Source organism: Melitaea cinxia, chromosome 6 (assembly GCF_905220565.1).
Source record: "Melitaea cinxia chromosome 6, ilMelCinx1.1, whole genome shotgun sequence".
Taxonomy (NCBI): Eukaryota; Metazoa; Arthropoda; class Insecta; order Lepidoptera; family Nymphalidae; genus Melitaea; species Melitaea cinxia.
In genome coordinates this window covers 15,124,424-15,147,283 of record NC_059399.1, presented here as the reverse complement: position 1 = coordinate 15,147,283, position 22,860 = coordinate 15,124,424, and the positions used below count along the sequence as shown (strand labels likewise).

General features: G+C 33.5%; 1 protein-coding gene across 1 annotated transcript in view; it reads left to right on the top strand.

Annotated features, from left to right (window-relative positions):
* The first annotated feature begins 608 nt into the window (after nt 1-608).
* LOC123654771 overlaps nt 609-22,860 on the top strand; it is a 213,070-nt gene continuing 190,818 nt past the window's right edge. Inside the window, exons 1-2 of the mRNA XM_045590656.1 lie at nt 609-659; nt 710-937. Coding sequence (XP_045446612.1) covers nt 609-659; nt 710-937 — 279 coding nt within the window. The remainder of the gene's footprint in view (nt 660-709; nt 938-22,860) is intronic.

The window sequence follows — 22,860 nt, the reverse complement described above, 5'->3', positions numbered from 1 at the left end:
TTGTGTTCCTGTGGTGAGCAAGGCGACCAGAGCTAATGAAGGGATTGAGGGGTCGAGTCGGTAACGCGCCTGCGATGCTTCTCATGTTGCAGGCGTCTATAAGCTACGGTAATCGTTTATCATAGGTGGGCCGTACGCTTGTTTGACGACCTAGTTGTATATAAAAAAATGTTTTGTGATGCCTAGAAGTGTTGCAATTAAAATATGTTAAATTAATACTTTCATTTAACCAGGACTTGCGCGATTATTATTGTGAAATTTCTGAAATTTCGACGACATTGCAGACGCCGTGCTTACGGAACGACTGGGGAATGGCGGGAATTTCGACATTATAATCTTGTTAAGTCCTTTTTAAAGGTCATATAAATTGTGATCGTGAAAACTTAAAACTAAATGAATATTTTAAACTGATTTCAAGAAAAGGGGGAGGTTCTCAATTCGATTGTATTTTTATGTGTTACCACAAAACTTTTTGATGGGTGAACTTAATTGATAATTCTTTATTAATTGAAAGACGGCGCTTGTCATGTGGTCCTATTTAAGTTTGATCAAGATCTTTAGTACGAGTACTTTTTGATTTATCCCTAATAAGGCGAATTTAATAAATTATGTTTTCTGTTACCGACGTTATATTAATTGTCGATGCAAAATTGAAAATGGTTGTTTTTCCTTTGTGAGTAAATACAATTATTTACGCAACAATAAATAGTTTTTTTTATTTGTTTCAGATACGATAGCATTAAAAGATGTCCAGTTAATATCACCTTCCGCCGTCAGACTCGGAGACACAGTGCTATTAGGTTGTAAATGGACTCTCGAAGGAAATGAGTCACTGTACAGTGTAAAGTGGTACAGAGGGAGGCAGGAGTTCTTCAGCTACTTGCCGAAGGAGTACCCTTTCACGAGAATCTTCGCTCAGCCTGGAATCGATGTTGATGTAAGTATAATTTAGTAATTCCAATATAAGTATTGTTATTGAACTCTCAAACTGTCAAAACTGTCAAAGTATTGATATTTAAAAAAAATATACTTTCAAAATATCCTGACAAGTGATTTGTGTGTACCAATTTACTACACTATTATGAATTAATTCGCTAAACTCTAATATGATATTTTTGAATCGAATTCTGTCCACTGAAGATATTTTGAAAATACATTTCTGGGTTGTTTGATATTTAATAGCGAAGTAAAAACGGTATTTTAATTTGAGTTTTGTTTGTAGTATCACACCACACAGCTTGGGTTTAAATGAAACTTACTACTGTTGTAATGAAACTTACTATGTTTAAATAAATAAATATCTACACAATACACACACGGTCGTCTGTTCTTAAAGTAAGCAACTTAATGCTTGTGTTATAGGTAACAGCCAACTGGTATAGCTACATTTTTTTTGATAAAAATACATATATAAATATATAAATAAATATTTATATTACACCCAGACTCGGGGTGGGAATCGAACCCATAACCCTTGGAACAGAAAGCAAGGTCACTACAAACTGCGCCAACGGGCTAGTCGAACGACTATGTTTATGCTAGGAGTTAAGGCATCGAATGTTTGACATACGAGCACTTAGATAATATTCGACCAGCGACCTGGTTCTTTATGGGATGAAAGTTTCTAACAGCTATCATGGACGTAAAAGTATACAATACATGTATTTCGTCATTATCATATTTAACTAATTGGTTTTTGATTTCAATGTTATACCCAAATGGTGTCAAAGTTATAGCGATAGCTATTTTACGACGATTGTACTTGGTACTCTTGTATCTTAATTTACATTCATTATAAGCCGAACGAACTTTATTATCTACATGTACCGGTATTGTTTTCAAAATTAATTAATTTCTTTAAGCTTATTAACGAAGTGAATCTGTACAACGTAGCTATATATATTTTTAAATATCGAAATTTCTGTGATGTACACAGAATTTATAACTGTGTATAAATTCAAACACACGCAACAAACATCGGCATAGATCACACATACATTTTCATACTTTCACGATGCTTATGAACACTTGATTCTACTGGACTTACTACGATTATTATTTTGAAACTCTCTTCCTATAATTCGGCGTCCTTGCACTCGCCATGGTCGCTCAAGTGACTATAGTCAAGTTTTCACTCTGATATATATCATGTTAGAATCTAATTCTCATTCTGTCTGATAAAAACAACTGAAATTCGGCAAATATAATTTAAAACAAATATTGGACGTCGATCGTAAAGAAATCAAATAATGGTTACTTCAATATTTATATATTACGTTTATTATTTTACATCACGAACGATAGGATTGGCGCAAAATTATTTTCTTCTATTTACATTTCTTGATTGGTACTATGTGACTTGGAAGAAAAAAATAATAATGTCGATCTATAGACCGACATTATTATTTTTGATCGATATTATATTAGAAATTGTGATATTTTGTGAGTAAAAGTTGAGAACGAACCGCTTCTCTACAATTTATTATTTTTTATTTTTAGAGATGGCCCAGAATTTTTATATTTCTTACTTAATTGATCTTTTTAACATTTCTATATCAATATTTATTATAAGTTTAGTAGACTATTCATTTAATTATATTAATGTCAGAGAGAATGTTCATAAAATTATGGTTGTATGTTCTAAAAAAATGATATAATGCATATTAAACAATAACAATATGCCTTCCACTTGACAACCGCTCTGGAGTAGTGGAGCGTGTGCCGTGTAGACACCTAAACACACTCGTTCACGAGCTCTTTTCCTGGTCAAAATTGGCCTGATTGGGATGGATTCCTACCTGGCTGTCTGTTCTTATTTATTTATTACAGTTTACATTTATTGCACTTACAGTTTACAACCAAGGCGTACAATAAACAAGCATAAATTAATAACACTACAACAAATACATTAAAGAAATAACAATTTATCTTATAATACGAGTATACACATTAACATAATTCTAAATACTTAAAGCAAGATTTAACAAATTCAGACGAATTCATAGCGAATATATCAATACTACTATTGGAGGCCAACATATTATTAAGTAAGCGAAGGGCTGAAGGGCTTATGGGGAGATATTCTATCATGTTTTGGAGAATACGTTAAGTTGTCGATCCTGGTTGTTATCATAGAGGCTTACAATAACCGCTACTCAAAGTAGGGAATATATCCACCAACGCGCAATGGAGCAGCGTGCTGTGACTCTTCTCCTTATGTTAAAAGAGACCTGTGCTCAGTAGTGTGACGCCACAGGCTGATTTGTGATCTTTATCGCTAAAGTTAAAACAAACAGAAAAGGTGACATTTTTGGCTTAAGTATTGATCAGATACAGTTGATAGAGTACATTTTAAATGTGCTAAGTGTAAACAATGGTAATAGTTACAGTTATATTATAAGTGATGTTGATTATGAGTGTTGATGTACAAATCAACCCGCAACAATGAGCTATATATAGCATTACATTGAAAAGCGAGTAATATAAATATAAAAAAGTTAATATAAAAGTTTGAGTTCCCTTGTGATTTAATATTATATTTCCAAACAGAAATTATGTAGAAAATGTCTGATTTTCAGCGGCAAATGGCAGGGGTACTTCAATTTAATCATTGCCTTCATAAGAATCCTTAGCTTTCAATTCAATTCAACTCATGAATATTTGAAAGCACCTAAGAGTGTATACCTTTCCGTTACTAAATAATATTTATACAGGCTTTCTTTGAAGTTCGCTCACTTTTGACCGGATTATTGGATGTGCTTAAACATTTACGTTTAATACATTCTGAATTGTTTGCTAAGTGGTGTCTCCTATATTATAGACTGGATCTAATTGATTGTTTCTTTAATTAATTTCTTATCTACTGTTGTGGGTGTTAAATTCTAAATATGACTTTAGCGATTAAACAATATATTTTAGTTATAGTTTAGCGTTTTAACAATATATATTCGCTATTCACAATTTCATTTATTCAAAAACCAAATTACGTTTTGCTCGCTAGCCCTTGTCAAAATTTTCGATCATGCGCTCTGAACTCTTTCTAGAGCGTTCTTTTAGAAATGCGAAATTAATTTGAATTTAAATGTTGCGAGAGAAATAACTAATGTCAAATACGCCGTATACTACGGGTATCGTGTGGATATGCTTGTTTATTAAATACATATAAATTAATATTTTATAAATTAAATAATAAAAGTTAATATATGTGTAATACAAATAAATATAATATACATAAACAAATAATAAATGCCAGGTAGCCTATACAAACTATATAGTATAAATAGTCATTATTGTGTTAAAAATTATATTAATTGAAATTTTATTATTTGGCTATCGTGACGATTTTAGGCTTTACGGGCATATCAATAGGATTGAATAAAAAAAATTAGCTTGGGAAGATATTTACGATGTCGGAAGTACGGAAGATATTACGAAGGGAGTCTTTGGTGGGAATAGAACGTACCAAAAAATCTACCAAACCCAGTAGTAACACGTGATACCATGGTATGGTATCTCTTCATAACTTAGGCTATAGTGACAGCGAAGCATAAACTATCAATTTACCAACATAAACAGAGCAAAAATATATATACATAAATAATTATATATTTAAATGTATATTTATGTGTAAGTGTGCGTGCATGTGTGTATATACGAGGGCGGGGTGAAAAGTTTCCGGCCTGATAAATAAAAACAACTTTTTTCGGTTTTTTTTTCGCTTTATATTTTAAAGTAATCTCTATCAAGATTAATAAAATTTTCATAACAGTGCTCTAATGCAGTGATACCACTTTTATAGTCTGATTTATCAAGTCCCTAAAAATACTCATATGCAGCACCGATGACTTCCTCGTTGCTCTTAAATTTTTTACCTCCAAGCCACTTTATAAGGTTAGGAAACAGATACTAGTCGCTGGGGGCTAAATCTGGCGAATATGGTGGTTGGGAGAACAATGCGAGCTTCAATTCGTTGATTTTAGCCATCGCAAAGACTGACGAATGGGCAGGTGCGTTGTCATGGTGAAACAAGATTTTTTTTCGCCAAGTTTGGTCGTTTATTTTTCACTGCGTCCTTTAAACGTTGCAATAAATGTGCGTAGTATTGACCATTGATAGTTTTTCCCTCCTCTAGATAATCAATGAAGGAAATTCCTTTTGTATCCCAAAAAATAGTTGCCATAACCTTATTTGCTGATGAAACTGTCTTTGCCTTCTTTCAGGTTGGTTCACCTGGTCCAATCCATCGTTTTGACTGTTGTTTATTTTCAGAAGTGTAGTGGTGAATCCAAGTTATAAATTGACGTAAAAATTTGCTGCGGTTGCGCTTGTACAGCGCCAAATTTTTGATTGAAACAGTTTTTCGGGTCAACTTTTGATCGACCGCTAGCCAACGCGGCAGCCACCTAACACAGAGCTTCCCCATGCTCAAATGTTCATGTAAAATATTGCATACACGTTCAATTGATATCCTAGTATCATCAGCTATCTCACTTACTTTAATATGCGGTTCTCCATTACCATTTTATGAATTTTTTCAATCATTTCGAGAATCGTGACCTCAAAGGGGCGTCTTGAATGTGGTTCGTCAGAAGTACTCGTTTGACCTTTCTTAAATTCAGAAACCTACTGTTTCACTATTGAATATGACGGTGAAGAGCCTTTCAGTGTGGAATCCAGCGCTTCTTTAATTTGAAATGGTTTTAGGCCTTTTAAATAGAAGTATTTGATGACCTTCCGCTTCTCTGATTTTACCATTTTCACGTAAGCAATCGAGGTGTCTTGCTCAAGCGCCTCTCAAATGTATACTATCAGAGCCATCAACCCGAAAATTTATATAAATGCTAGTGAGATATAGTACTATAGAATACAAACCAAAAATTAGACCTGCTAGCGCGATCTCTAGGTCAGGCCGGAAACTTTTCACCCCGCCCTGGTATGCATGCATGTAGGAATGTGCGTGTGTGGGATAGTGAGTTTGTGCACAATATGTATACATATAGAAAAAGAAAACTAGCTATAAAAAAAATATATGCTCGTAGTGATTAGGCTATATGCAAAAGAAAAAAAAAACGTTGAAAATGTACAAATAAAAAATAAAAAGTTTTTGTTATATCTCGAATAAATGTTGACAAGAACAAGAACTAGCTTTTGATTATAAAAAAAAAAAACAACGAATCGTCAAAATCGGTCCACTTAGTACAACGTTCTGAGGATAGTATAGGATTTAACGAATGAAATAAAAATAAAATTAATTTAAAGGCTCACTTTATACAAGCGCTTATTTCAAATGATTTAGCTGTAAAACGTGTTCAACTTTTTGTTTGTATTTTATTAATTGATACTACGATAAACCTGTGGTTCTATGAACGTATATACTACAAACTGAAGTGGCGGTTTCGAATGTCAGTTAGCATTACGGAGTTTTAATTTTTCAATAAAACATTTCATGCTTAGTATTATAAGTAAATATTTATCTAATTATACAGTGTAACATCATGGTGGAATCACTGTTTTATTTATCTAGAACGCAGCTTGTAGTAAATGAATATATGATGAATTAATTTCACTGTTAGTTTAACTATTATTTTGCAATTACCATTACCTGTCTGTTGTTTGTCGAATTATAGTTATTAGTGGGAGTAACCTCCATATAGCCGACGATCGTAAGTTAACCCCGTTCGGTTCAACTTGACTTATTAGAAATTGTCCAACATTTTTGTTTTTGGTTCTGGGAATGTGTCTACTAACTTGAGGACACGTAAATCAGTCGGCCTTGGTTTCTATATCTTACATTTGGCGGATAACAATCATTAATATCATACCATATATAATAATAATAATCATTAATATTATATCATTGCAAGGAAATTGTCTGCCAACTGGTCAGGTCAGTACTTTTCGAATGTCGTATTTTCAAGTTAAAATTACTTATTTAGTACACGGACCTTCTTCAAAGGTCCCTTCATCTGTGTAAGAGGTGAGCGGTAGTTTAATCAATCACGGTACTTCACTGAGCGTTGTTGGATAGAGTATCTGCTGGGAATAACGAATTTTAACAGGTTTATATAAAAATAAACATTAAACTTAAAATGTGTTTTCTATTCTATTTATATACATTCTAAAATCAAAATAAAGAATTTAATCGATCTATACCAAAATAAAAGAACTAAGTCTATCAGTAGAGACATTATTCGAACGCTTCATCCTTTTATATCCCACTGCTGGGCATAGGTCTCTTCCCCCATGTAGAAGAAGGATTAGAGCTTAATCCACCACGCTGCTCCAATACGGGTTGGCAGATATATTCCCTAGTAACGATCGCTATCAGGTGTACATGATAACAACCGGAACCGACGGCTTAGCATGCTCTCAGAGGAATGGTGGGGAGACCTACAAGGACCGCACAAACAGGCAAACCATGGCAAACGTTTGTATGGCCAACACAAACGTTTGTCATGTGCGGGGATCGAACCCGCAAACGCCAGCGCAACAGCCACAAACCGGTCTGTCACCGCGCCAACGCGTCGTCACTATTGGAAACGTTAAGGTAAATAACAAGTATCATATGAACGCTATCAAACGTAAAAAAAAAACAAAACAAATAAATATAGGTATATTTGTACGCATATAAAAAAAGTCACTGAATAAAAAACCTCCAGATAATAAATACAGAGTAACAACTTAATAGCTAAATAAATGTTGATCTAAACCACGTTTAACCTTAACAAGAAAATCCGCCATCTCCATTACAGAGCTGGCCTAGTTACGTAATCCAACATGAAAAAGTTACCATCGCGCTTGCCATAAATTTTCTCTTAGCAGCTTTAAAAAGTTTCTTATGAAAATTCGACAAGAAGGGGGTCTTCATTAAAATTGTCTGGAATCTAGAAAGTGGATACTTGGCGTTATAATACAATTTGAAAAATTATTACCTCGGCCTTACTAACTTTGGAGTTCACTTCACTGTTTTCAAAGTTTTCAGAGCTAGTGAGAATGAAGTTATGTAGTAGTATAAATATGTTTACGTCGTGGTCCTAAGACTACGGATATTGGGATCTGACTACGCTCAGCTGTTTATCAAGTCTTATATAACGCTGTAATATGGTCGTGGGTATACACTGTATGTATATTGATCTAGATGTTTTTCGAGGTTCAACGGAATTTTGTTAGTCGTAAGATTGATATATGATTTCTGTTCATTTAAATCACAGAATGTAGTTTTATAGCAGACAACCTTCCCCTAATGAAGTGATATTGGAAAGGTTTTATAGCTAATAATATCTTTAAATAAAGTTACATTTTAAATTGCGTTCCATCAAAATATACCAGTATACCTTCTTTAAAGGGTTAAACAGTCAAGCAAGCTTTAACAAAAACAATCACTTAAGCTTTTTACGTTAATATTTTTATTATATTTTTAACATTCATAAATAAAATCGAAATAGTTTTCTTCATAAATAAAATAAAATAAAAAATAAAAACAAATATTTGAGTAAAAATATGTTCGCATATCATTAATTTTATAAAATTGAAATATGAATGAAAGTTTTAATTATCAAAAGGTATTAAAAACTTTAAAACTACTATCGTATTTAAAACTTTCACACTCAAAGTTTTCAAACTTATATACAGACTTAACCATTATACAGACTTATCTAGATATCAGTCATTTATCGTAAACACACGATGTTGTGATACCATATCGATAGTTAAAAATGCTATATCGATATTATAGCATATTGAGGTAAGGCATACCAGGAAATATCTTGCTCTGAAACACGAGCAGCCGGACTGAGGAAGTTACTCTACTTTAAAGACGATCACATAGGAATAATATAGCTCTAAAGTTCGACAACGGGGCTAAAGGTGCAAGCGTCCATAGACTGCGGTAATCACTTCTCACCAGGAGGACCGTACGCTTATTTGCGACCCCAGTGGTATAAAAAATATACCCGCATTTAAGTTCTAAAGGAATGTCAGTGACAGAAATAATTTCAGTATATTTCTGGATAAGGTAGAACTACGCTTTCGCATTATTGTTAGGAGGGTCCGAGGAAAATGTCAATTGCAATCACAGATACGTATGGATATCCTACGATCATTTTAATAAAAATGTGTTAGAATTGTATATGCGCTTAACAAACTGTCACAATAGGTCTAACAACTATGTAGCTGCAAATTTCTATGACCTTGTCTTTTATTACGTATTATTTGATTAGTGTATTACTAATTATGATAACAGGTAAAGTAAAGAACATTTAATAGAAAAAACAAATATGGAGGGCTTATGTTTTTTTTTAAATTAAAATATTCAAATTTCTGTATAATGCTGTCATGTTTTTTATTGACAGTACTCAAAGAACGGCAGCTGCAATACTGTCACACAAATACAAGTACATACTTATGTTATAAGTACACGTTCACAGCGCTACGCACCAAAATGTATTTAAGCATCCTACACTACTTAAATCGTCATATGAAATATATATTCAGAATTTTTATTATTCGAATATTCCATTAAAGACGACAGTCGCGTTTAGTTCACGAAATAGGATCTTGTACCGTAGTCGTGGACCTCACAGGTTTGCTCAACGTGATAATTGTTCTATGTATGATTATATTGTCGATTATTATCCACTACTAGCTGTGCCCTGCGGTTTCACCTTCATCAATTTGAGCAGAAAAGTACAAAAATATTTCTAAACCACAAAAAATTGAATGTATTAGTATATATAAAATTTTCAGATTTAAGTTTTTTTTTTAATTTTATATGCTCACTTAAACAACATATTTTTGGTCAATATCTTAATTTCAATATCTGGTATTAAACTCCATCTTTTTGATTTGTAACTCTATCTGACGCACAGTTCATTCTATTTTTACCCGACTTTTTGACTACATAAGATATACTTTTATTTTCAAATAGACGACGTATACAAAATAAGCCGCGTTCGATAAAGGCTGACGCCTAGCAGAGCATGGAAATATGAAGAGGATGCCTTGTTTCCAAAATAGAGTATAATCAAGTAGGTATTTCAATAGAGTTCACTTCAAATACATTGTACGTCGACTAATAAAGTACCTCAAATTTTAATAAATCTAAATCATTCGTGCCCTTTATGTAACACTTATTAAGGAAACCTTGAGATTTTCTACTTCAACAACTCCTACGAGTCGTTTTATAGATATTAATAATGTGTAGAGGTACCCAATTATTAGGAAATTGGAATATAAAGACCTATTTTGTTTCGCTTCGCTTTGCTTAGCCTCTAATATCCCACTACTGGGCATAGGCCTCTTTCCCCATGTAGGAAAAGGATCAGAGATCTATTTTGTTTATGTATTTTATATATTTTTAAATTTTATAGTAAATCATGTTTTTCTAAAGCCGATAATATTTCTAGATATACATCAATAAAATGATCCCACAAGAAGATCCATAAGATTAACATAAATAAGTATAGCCACCTAGGCTTGGAGATGCCCGATTCGGCATATAATATGTATATATATATATATATATATATATATATATATACACACAGATGGAGACCGACCAGCTGGCTTTTTTACCAATAAATAAGTTAGGTTAAGATTTTAAGCGATTGTTTTTTTTTTGAGTTTACTCTTTAAGAAACGACATATTGCTCGCGGTATGAAAAAATATGGTAAGTGAATCGTATGAGACAATTCACGCGCGACAGTGACGCTACGAGTAACGCTTTACAGCGCTTTAAGCTGTTTATGTAAGACATAGGTATAATACTATAACAGCGTTTCCTGTACCGATACGAATATCAAATGTCAATTTGTGTTTTGTTTTTAGAGTTTTATTATTTTAATCTATACTAATGTTATAAACCGATTTATTAGATAAGCTATATTATATTTAAAAAAAAAATTATGGAATAAAAGTGTGTGTGTCAGCTCCGACATACGACTGGAGTTTACTCCTTTAGATTGACCTTTAAATAGACACAAAAAGGGATTACTAAATAATTGTAATTGGTTTCATTTAATAGAACATTTTAGTTTTTAGGGTTCCACGGTAATCATAACTTGAGGAGTGAATTCCACTAGCTCAGCGCTGCACGAAAACAAGCAATATAAACATATAAATACAGTCAATAAATACTTTGTTATTTGTAAATATATTATGCAGTCATGTTTCAAAATCCTAGCGGATAAGGAAATGTTTCTTGTTTTATTGCTACAGGAAATAATTTTGCGTATATTTTCATAGGTTTTTTATGGTCGAAACAACTAAATGTGGCATCGTAAATTTTTTACATGGACAATTTGGAAGAAATATAAGGTTTATAGGTTTCGTACTTAAATGTAAAAATATCACGTTTACTATTGAATCAAATTAGACACAAAACCTTAAATTGAAACAGTTTGTGTCTGAACAAAGATTTTTCTATATACGAGTATATGTAAATATTTTCAATAAAAATAAATAATGCAGTTCACAAATATTTATATTTAACTAGCTGACACCGCAAATGTTGTTTTTTCATATATGTTATAAACCCTACTCCCCCCCCCACTTAAAACTTAGGGTTATGAAAAATAGATGTTGACCGATTCTCGAACCTACCTGATATGCACACAAAATCAATTTTCATAAAAATCGGCCCAGCCCTCTTGGAGGAGTATTGTAACTAACATTGTGACACGGAACTTTATATATAAGAAGACCATTATGAGCACACGTCCAAAAACTAACTTTTCACAATGATTCGTACATTGTATCACACAAAAGGAAACACGAGATTTACTTTGAATTAGATATACTGTAATAATAATGGTTGGATATTGTATAAAATTAAGCGTATATCTGTCGATACTTAGAAATTTAGATATATTGATTACGTCTAATAACTCCTAGCACTTAACAGCACTCTGTAGGTTGTAATTCGGTTTCAGGTTAAAGAAACACGCAAAAGATACAAACCCAAACGTTCAGCTCATAATAAGCATCATACAGCCATAGCAACGTTTATAAAAATATTAGCTAAGTTTCCGCCAATTTAGTAACTAAACACAAAATACAAATTCAAAACGGTGCAAAACACTCTTCAAGAAAATAATATAAAAGAATATCTAAACAACCTAAAAAGAAAAAAAAAAAAAAAAAAACTTTCAAACTAAGAAAAAGCTCAATCCCAAAGCTTAATCCAAAAAAGCTTAGGATCCCACGACACGAATTTCTATTATCCAATTTATACGAAAAGATAATTATGATTTTATTCATCACACTCATTCGATTCCCCCCTCACACGCCTATATATGATGTCAACATATTTAAATTGAACCCTGAACCCGACCTGATGGCCACCGTACACAGTAAACACAATTTTATCGGTCGTTAACGTACTTTTCATGTTTTATTGTGGGCCCATTGTTAGAAAGATTCACTTTACGACCGCCACTAAAATATCCTCACTTTATATAACTGATTATATAAAAACATCAAAAGAAATTGCTTATGTTGCAACGTGGTTTATTTTTACATTCACTGTACTATAACACTGTATTGTTAGTAATTTATACTAATGATATTAGTTAATATATGATATCTTACGATTCAGCCTGTAATATCCCACTGTTGGGCATAGGCCTCTTTCCCCGTGTTGGAGAAGAATCGAAGTTTCATCCACCATGCTGCTCCACTGCGGGTTGGCGGATATATTTCTTACTATGAGAAACTATCGATGTCAGGTGTATAGGTGCCACAGACACGGCACAAGCACCATTACACCAGAGCGGTCGATTTGTACTATATATTCAGATAAAATCACACATTTTTTTTACTTTTTTATATATTATACATAGCAGTAGCCGTTTAGTTTAATTAATAAATTGAATTTAATTAATAAATTGAAATAATGTATTAAATGTACTAAAATTAATCTAACACTCGAATTTTTTATATCAAAGAGTTTATGTTAATTGTCTTGCTTCAGTTTGCACGCTAGAATTATTGCAACCTGTACGTATATAAGTATTGTGTATTAAAAATGAATTATTGATCATAATTATGATAACATAAGTTTAGGAGTTGAATAGCTCTTATAACGAAACAATAGCCATAAATGTTAACACGGGCGTAAGACTTTAATCTTTTCTATTAATATTGAGAAGAAATGTCCCTTTTTGGCCTGGTTTTGTCCATTTCCGTTAAAACTACACAAGAGTTTGCCTACTTCGTATTGATGGAAATAACAAAGGAAATCTAGCGACATTCTTTCTTACCACGATAAAAAATGAAATATGACGAGATAAGTTAGTAAAAAAGTTGATTTATTTTTTATGAAACTAGCTGACCCGACAGTTATTCTGTTTTGCGAACTGTAAAACGCGTGCAGTTGAAATAATCGTTACATTTTCCAATTTTCTGCGCAATTTTTTTTAAAATATTCATTCCATCAAAATTTTTTTACAAGTTTTAGAAAACTCCTGTCGTTTTCGAGTTTTGCGTTATAACCTTTATATTTATTATTTAATTATCGATCGAAGACCTTTGTGATTTTATTCTCATTTTGCCTATAATTTCACTTTCAACCCCCATTTGTCTTAAAATAATTATAATGTTCCTTTACAATAAAAATTCCTTAATTTCGAAGCGATCTGTCACCCGGCTCAGCATTTCTTTTTTTTAAACTACAATGGGTATCTTACTCCCACATACCAACAGTGGATGTACAGTACATAACACTATTTATTTAATTATTTATTTATAATATTACGCTAACGAGATAGACTCTAATATTCAAATGAATTTTAAAAAGATGTGGTGATAAAAAGGCTGGTTAATTTTTGGCCGACTTTAATAGAGGAAAGGGATTCGACTTTATTTTCTTTTTTATCTGTGCTGCCGTAGATTTTTTTCCTCTGTGTACCGATTTTGACGATTCTTTTTTAATCGAAAGCTGACGCTTGTCATGTGGTCTGATTTAAATTTAATTGAGATCTGACGAGTCCTTCGTGATTTATTTTTAATAATGCGTATTTGATTGACCGTTTTATTGACCACCTGCGTCGTATTATCGATGTAATTAGAGATGTTTTTTAATTCGTTTATTTCAAACAAACAGAATTATTTGTTCAAAACATTAAAATTATGATTTATCGGAGAAATAACTTCATAGCAATTATAAGTCTTCCATTGTAAATATCTATTGTGTTACCTTAACATAAAACAAATAACGAAAAAATAAAAACAAAACTAAACAGTATAATAAATATTTATATTGTAAGCATCGTCAACTTCATAATTTTCTTAAGTTTCGCTTAAGTGGAAAATAGGTTTAGACGTAGTTGCGCTTGTTACGAAAGTTAGTGAAGTTCGAAGTTCATTTATAATTATCATGTTTTTGTCAGGCTTGTTATGTCTTAGCAAAAGTATCCGAGTTATTAATGTCATATTTCGTTATAGCTGTTGTTTTTGTGTTACAAGGATTAATTGTTTTTTAAAAAGTTTTACTAATTGCCTCGATATTTTCAGTTTTCGATCCGAAATTTGATATTTTTTTGTGATATAGAAAGCCTTGTTTATCAATGTTTTGTTTTGTTTTTTTTGTTTGTTTTAAAATATGGTATATTTTGTCATTTTTTTTGTATTCCTATAATTTAAAAGAAGAAAATTTTTGTATATAGACTATATTGAAACTATAAATATATTACAAATGTTTTATATGTAGACTTTAAATCGTAAAAAAACAACAACTTTTTACGAACATGTTACAACACGTAAATATGGCTAGGGTTAACCACAATCTTGTCGGGTTAGAAACCAAAATGAGATCTTGATGTGGCTTTCAGTTTAAATGAGAAAATGTTGTCGCATTTCTATGTTTTACGTAAAATAATTGAAAATGAGATTGATCAACTGTTAAACAGACAAAATATTCAATGTTTGAATCTGAACGTTGATAGAATTTTATGTTAACTAATAGTTAGTTGATTAAATAAATGTTTTAGTGGATAATATATAAAATTGAAAATAATCTGATTGAAACAGATTTATCTCTTTTTGAAATAAAATATGTTTCATATAGAGATACGTTATTTTATTTTTAATTCAGAAAAGGTCGGCAAACAAGCGTACGACTCACCTGATAGTAAGCGATTTCCGTAGCATATAGACGCTTGCAACACCAGAAGCACAACAAACACGTTTTTGACTCTACCACCGACCCCCCCCCATGAGCTCTAGATACCTTACTCACCACAGGAATACAACACTGCTTGAAAGCAGTACTATTTAGCTCAGATCTTCTCTAAGCTTGAGGTACTTTCTCAGTCGTGCTGCTCCAGATTTTGAGCATATATTTATAAATGTGTATATATTAATTAAATTAAACTTACTACTTATTTAAAATGTAATAGTTATACAATAATAATATTATGCTCAAAATCTAGAGCAGCTTAACCGTGGCTCAAAGCTATGCACCTCATTCTTTAATAAAATTAAATAAATAACACTGTTCTTATGAAGAGCCAGCGTTGGACAATGTAGTTAGAGTTCCTGGGGGAAGCTGATACCGATCTCGGAAGCTGTTACCAGTCTCCGCTCTTCATCAAGTGGACTGTACGCGCTTTTACCACTCTATCGGTAAAAAAATATGTAGAGTGATTTTCTTACATTGTATATCAGACTATCACTAACAAACTTTGTATCGCTACCGAGTATCAAAATTTCCAGCACTATTGTGATGCGAAACGTTAAAAAAAATCTAAATATCTCCGAAGGAATTCCGAGGAATATATTTTTATCAATCCGCTATTAAGCTCCAATCCCTTTGCTTAATACGAAAAGGTACCATTACCCATAGGACATTCCCAGGCTGTTATCCTGTATCGCGTATAAAACAGTGGTATAAACGTACAATCTTACCCATACACATAAGTGGTAGGTCTGATGTAATGGAGCTATTTTTAGGGGTTCTATTGTTAGGGATGAAAAGTTTCCATTTAGTTTAATTCCGTAATGGCGTAAGATAATCTCGGGTCTGTGGGCCTCCGCTAATATTTATCTTGGGAAGTGTTCGCCGCTTTAATTCTATGTGTTACATACTTGTTCATATCAAACTGTTATCCGTAGTTAGATAGGATTTTATGTAAGTAAATAACGTTTATTGTTATTATCGATAAATGACCTTTGCGCGATAATCTAATAGGTTACGGTTAAATAATATTTAGTTTTTTTTACAGTTAATTTTGATGAATGATTAGTATAATTGTTAACTTAATTACTAATGGATAAAATATGAAAAGTTTGTTTTTAGTATTCTTCGAGTTTTGTTTTATTCAAAGATTATTATTTCAAGTATCATAAGTACTATAGTATAATAATTTAGAGTTTTTGAAACTTTTGCGTTCTTGAAAAGCAAAACTCCTGAAAAAAAAAAGTTTTCTTACTTAACATGACACAATAACAGTTTAAAAAAGGTATTCTGGTGCTACGGTTATATTACAAGTACAATAAATTAAACTCATACATTGACCCTATTTGTTTACAGACGTACGTAATATCGTAATAATAAAAGAGATACAAAACAAACTCATTTTATTCGTATTCCTAGTCGTTTGGAATCCGATAGAAACGATCAGGATACCTTCATTGCAACCTTATTGTGTGTTTATTAGAAATGTCCCATTTCGATACAAAAATGGGCAGTAACTTCTGATGGGTTTATTTTCATGGGGATTGGGTCGAAATTAGATTTTTTTTCATCCCTTTCATTCTACGAGTAACATTGATCGAAACATACGGCTGTGTGAACTTGGCACCCGACTTTGGAAAAAATGTTTTTTTTTGGATTCATTTAATAGATATTGGTTAGTAGTTGATAGTAGTGACAACAACTTTTTTTGTAGTTGTACAAAAAAAATTTTTTTGGCACCAAAAAATATTGCATCCCCCCACATTTAAAATAAAAAATTTTTTTCTTCGATTCTTATAGAGGAACGTTGATAGATGATTGTAGTGCATTTTGTTTTGTTTTTAGTAAGCTAGAAAAAAAATAATTAAAAATATAAAAAATAATAAATTGCGAGCAATTATCGTCATGAATTTTACCTCTATAAAATAGATTTGAAAGCCTCAATAATTACAATTACAGGTTAATTGAACGATAATTTCCGTAGCGATTTATAGTCATCACTTTTTTAGTTTGTGATAAATTAATATGACATACTCGTAATATATAACAGTATCAAATGCAGTGAAAGTAAGAAAACCAGTGATTCAGTGCGAGCCAGTTACCGATGGATGGTCTTCACAATTACTGCATACGTCTAAAATGATTGAGGGACCTCTATAGAGGTTTGAGTGAAAAGATTTTCGTTTGTAGTTGAGTAAAAATTAAAGAAAATTGAAGAGACAGCCGCGGAAGTACGAAAATATCGATTTCTACATGTTCCGTGTGAGCCATTACATATGGTTGGTCTTTACGATTACTACAAACGTCACAAATCATTGAGGGACCTCCAAAGAGGTATGTAGTGAAAAAACTTTCGTTTGTAGTTAAATAGAACTTACAGAAAATTGAAGTGAGACCCGCGGGAGTACGAAAATTTCGACTTCGACTGATTCGGTGCGATCCAGTTACCGGTGGATGATCTTCACAATTACTACAAACGTCATAAATCATTGAGGGACCTCCAAAGAGGTTTTTAATTAAAAGACTTTCGTTTGTAGTTGAATAGAACTTACAGAAAATTGAAGTTAAAACCGCGGAAGTACGAAAATTTCGACTTCGACTGATTCGATGCGAGCCAGTTACCGATGGATGATCTTCACAATTACTACAAACGTCATAAATCATTGAGGGACCTCCAAGGAGGTTTTTAATTAAAAGACTTTCGTTTGTAGTTGAATAGAACTTACAGAAAATTGAAGTGAGATCCGCGCGAGTACGAAAACTTCGACTTCGACTGATTCGGTGCGAGCCAGTTACCGATGGATGGTATTTACGATTACTAAAAACGTCATAAATCGTTGAGGGACCTCCAAAGAGGTTTGTAGTGAAAATACTTTTGTTTGTAGTTAAATAAAAATTACAGAAAATTGAAGAGACAGCCGCGGAAGTACGAAAATATCGATTTCTACATGTTCCGTGTGAGCCATTACATATGGATGGTCTTTACGGTTACTACAAACGTCTTGAATGATTAAGGAGCCTCCAAAGAGGTATGTAGTGAAAAGACTTTCGTTTGTAGTTGAATAGAACTTACAGAAAATTGAAGTTAAAACCGCGGAAGTACGAAAATTTCGACTTCGACTGATTCGATGCGAGCCAGTTACCGATGGATGATCTTCACAATTACTACAAACGTCATAAATCATTGAGGGACCCCCAAAGAGGTTTTTAATTAAAAGACTTTCGTTTGTAGTTGAATAGAACTTACAGAAAATTGAAGTGAGATCCGCGGGAGTACGAAAACTTCGACTTCGACTGATTCGGTGCGAGCCAGTTACCGGTGGATGATCTTCACAATTACTTCAAACGTCATAAATCATTGAGAGACCTCCAAAGAGGTTTGTAGTGAAAAAACTTTCGTTTGTAGTTAAATAGAACTTACAGAAAATTGAAGTTAAAACTGCGGAAGTACGAAAATTTCGACTTCCACTGATTCAGTGCGAGCCAGTTATCGATGGATGGTCTTCACAATTACTACAAACGTCATAAATCATTGAGGGACCTCCAAAGAGGTTTGTAGTGAAGAAATTTTCGTTTGTAGTTGAATAAAACTTACAGAAAATTGAAGTGAGACCCGCGGGAGTACGAAAATATCGATTTCTACATGTTCCGTGTGAGCCATTACATATGGATGGTCTTTACGGTTACTACAAACGTCTTGAATGATTAAGGAGCCTCCAAAGAGGTATGTAGTGAAAAGACTTTCGTTTGTAGTTGAATAGAACTTACAGAAAATTGAAGTTAAAACCGCGGAAGTACGAAAATTTCGACTTCCACTGATTCAGTGCGAGCCAGTTATCGATGGATGGTCTTCACAATTACTACAAACGTCATAAATCATTGAGGGACCTCCAAAGAGGTTTGTAGTGAAGAAAATTTCGTTTGTAGTTGAATAAAACTTACAGAAAATTGAAGTGAGACCCGCGGGAGTACGAAAATATCGATTTCTACATGTTCTGTGCGAGCCATTACATATGGATGGTCTTTACGGTTACTAGAAACGTCTTGAATGATTAAGGAGCCTACAAAGAGGTATGAAGTGAAAAGACTTTCGTTTGTAGTTGAATAGAACTTACAGAAAATTGAAGTTAAAACCGCGGAAGTACGAAAATTTCGACTTCGACTGATTCGATGCGAGCCAGTTACCGATGGATGATCTTTACAATTATTACAAACGTCATAAATCATTGAGGGACCTCCAAAGAGGTTTTTAATTAAAAGACTTTCGTTTGTAGTTGAATAGAACTTACAGAAAATTGAAGTGAGATCCGCGGGAGTACGAAAACTTCGACTTCGACTGATTCGATGCGAGCCAGTTACCGATGGATGATCTTCACAATTACTACAAACGTCATAAATCCTTGAGGGACCTCCAAAGAGGTTTGTAGTGAAAAGACTTTAGTTTGTAGTTGAATAAAACTTACTGAAAATTAAAGAGACAGCCGCGGAAGTACGAAAATATCGATTTCTACATGTTCCGTGTGAGCCATTACATATGGTTGGTCTTTACGATTACTACAAACGTCACAAATCATTGAGGGACCTCCAAAGAGGTTTGTAGTGAAAAAACTTTCGTTTGTAGTTAAATAGAACTTAGAGAAAATTGAAGTGAGATCCGCGGGAGTACGAAAATATCGATTTTCTACGTTCCGTGTGAGCCATTACATATGGATGGTCTTTACGGTTATTACAAACGTCTTGAATGATTAAGGAGCCTCCAAAGAGGTATGTAGTGAAAAGACTTTCGTTTGTAGTTGAATAGAAAACTTCGACTTCGACTGATTCGGTGCGAGCCAGTTACCGATGGATGATCTTCACAATTACTACAAACGTCATAAATCATTGAGGGACCTCCAAAGAGGTTTTTAATTAAAAGACTTTCGTTTGTAGTTGAATAGAACTTACAGAAAATTGAAGTGAGATCCGCGGGAGTACGAAAACTTCGACTTCGACTGGTTCGGTGCGAGCCAGTTACCGGTGGATGATCTTCACAATTACTTCAAATGTCATAAATCATTGAGAGACCTCCAAAGAGGTTTGTAGTGAAAAAACTTTCGTTTGTAGTTAAATAGAACTTACAGAAAATTGAAGTGAGATCCGCGGGAGTACGAAAACTTCGACTTCGACTGATTCGATGCGAGCCAGTTACCGATGGATGATCTTCACAATTACTACAAACGTCATAAATCCTTGAGGGACCTCCAAAGAGGTTTGTAGTGAAAAGACTTTTGTTTGTAGTTGAATAAAACTTACTGAAAATTGAAGAGACAGCCGCGGAAGTACGAAAATATCGATTTCTACATGTTCCGTGTGAGCCATTACATATGGTTGGTCTTTACGATTACTACAAACGTCACAAATCATTGAGGGACCTCCAAAGAGGTTTGTAGTGAAAAAACTTTCGTTTGTAGTTAAATAGAACTTACAGAAAATTGAAGTGAGACCCGCGGGAGTACGAAAACTTCGACTTCGACTGATTCGATGCGAGCCAGTTACCGATGGATGATCTTCACAATTACTACAAACGTCATAAATCCTTGAGGGACCTCCAAAGAGGTTTGTAGTGAAAAGACTTTTGTTTGTAGTTGAATAAAACTTACTGAAAATTGAAGAGACAGCCGCGGAAGTACGAAAATATCGATTTCTACATGTTCCGTGTGAGCCATTACATATGGTTGGTCTTTACGATTACTACAAACGTCACAAATCATTGAGGGACCTCCAAAGAGGTATGTAGTGAAAAAACTTTCGTTTGTAGTTAAATAGAACTTACAGAAAATTGAAATGAGACCCGCGGGAGTACGAAAATTTCGACTTCGACTGATTCGGTGCGATCCAGTTACCGGTGGATGATCTTCACAATTACTACAAATGTCATAAATCATTGAGGGACCTCCAAAGAGGTTTTTAATTAAAAGACTTTCGTTTGTAGTTGAATAGAACTTACAGAAAATTGAAGTTAAAACCGCGGAAGTACGAAAATTTCGACTTCGACTGATTCGATGCGAGCCAGTTACCGATGGATGATCTTCACAATTACTACAAACGTCATAAATCATTGAGGGACCTCCAAGGAGGTTTTTAATTAAAAGACTTTCGTTTGTAGTTGAATAGAACTTACAGAAAATTGAAGTGAGATCCGCGCGAGTACGAAAACTTCGACTTCGACTGATTCGGTGCGAGCCAGTTACCGATGGATGGTATTTACGATTACTAAAAACGTCATAAATCGTTGAGGGACCTCCAAAGAGGTTTGTAGTGAAAATACTTTTGTTTGTAGTTAAATAAAAATTACAGAAAATTGAAGAGACAGCCGCGGAAGTACGAAAATATCGATTTCTACATGTTCCGTGTGAGCCATTACATATGGATGGTCTTTACGGTTACTACAAACGTCTTGAATGATTAAGGAGCCTCCAAAGAGGTATGTAGTGAAAAGACTTTCGTTTGTAGTTGAATAGAACTTACAGAAAATTGAAGTTAAAACCGCGGAAGTACGAAAATTTCGACTTCGACTGATTCGATGCGAGCCAGTTACCGATGGATGATCTTCACAATTACTACAAACGTCATAAATCATTGAGGGACCCCCAAAGAGGTTTTTAATTAAAAGACTTTCGTTTGTAGTTGAATAGAACTTACAGAAAATTGAAGTGAGATCCGCGGGAGTACGAAAACTTCGACTTCGACTGATTCGGTGCGAGCCAGTTACCGGTGGATGATCTTCACAATTACTTCAAACGTCATAAATCATTGAGAGACCTCCAAAGAGGTTTGTAGTGAAAAAACTTTCGTTTGTAGTTAAATAGAACTTACAGAAAATTGAAGTTAAAACTGCGGAAGTACGAAAATTTCGACTTCCACTGATTCAGTGCGAGCCAGTTATCGATGGATGGTCTTCACAATTACTACAAACGTCATAAATCATTGAGGGACCTCCAAAGAGGTTTGTAGTGAAGAAATTTTCGTTTGTAGTTGAATAAAACTTACAGAAAATTGAAGTGAGACCCGCGGGAGTACGAAAATATCGATTTCTACATGTTCCGTGTGAGCCATTACATATGGATGGTCTTTACGGTTACTACAAACGTCTTGAATGATTAAGGAGCCTCCAAAGAGGTATGTAGTGAAAAGACTTTCGTTTGTAGTTGAATAGAACTTACAGAAAATTGAAGTTAAAACCGCGGAAGTACGAAAATTTCGACTTCCACTGATTCAGTGCGAGCCAGTTATCGATGGATGGTCTTCACAATTACTACAAACGTCATAAATCATTGAGGGACCTCCAAAGAGGTTTGTAGTGAAGAAAATTTCGTTTGTAGTTGAATAAAACTTACAGAAAATTGAAGTGAGACCCGCGGGAGTACGAAAATATCGATTTCTACATGTTCTGTGCGAGCCATTACATATGGATGGTCTTTACGGTTACTAGAAACGTCTTGAATGATTAAGGAGCCTACAAAGAGGTATGAAGTGAAAAGACTTTCGTTTGTAGTTGAATAGAACTTACAGAAAATTGAAGTTAAAACCGCGGAAGTACGAAAATTTCGACTTCGACTGATTCGATGCGAGCCAGTTACCGATGGATGATCTTTACAATTATTACAAACGTCATAAATCATTGAGGGACCTCCAAAGAGGTTTTTAATTA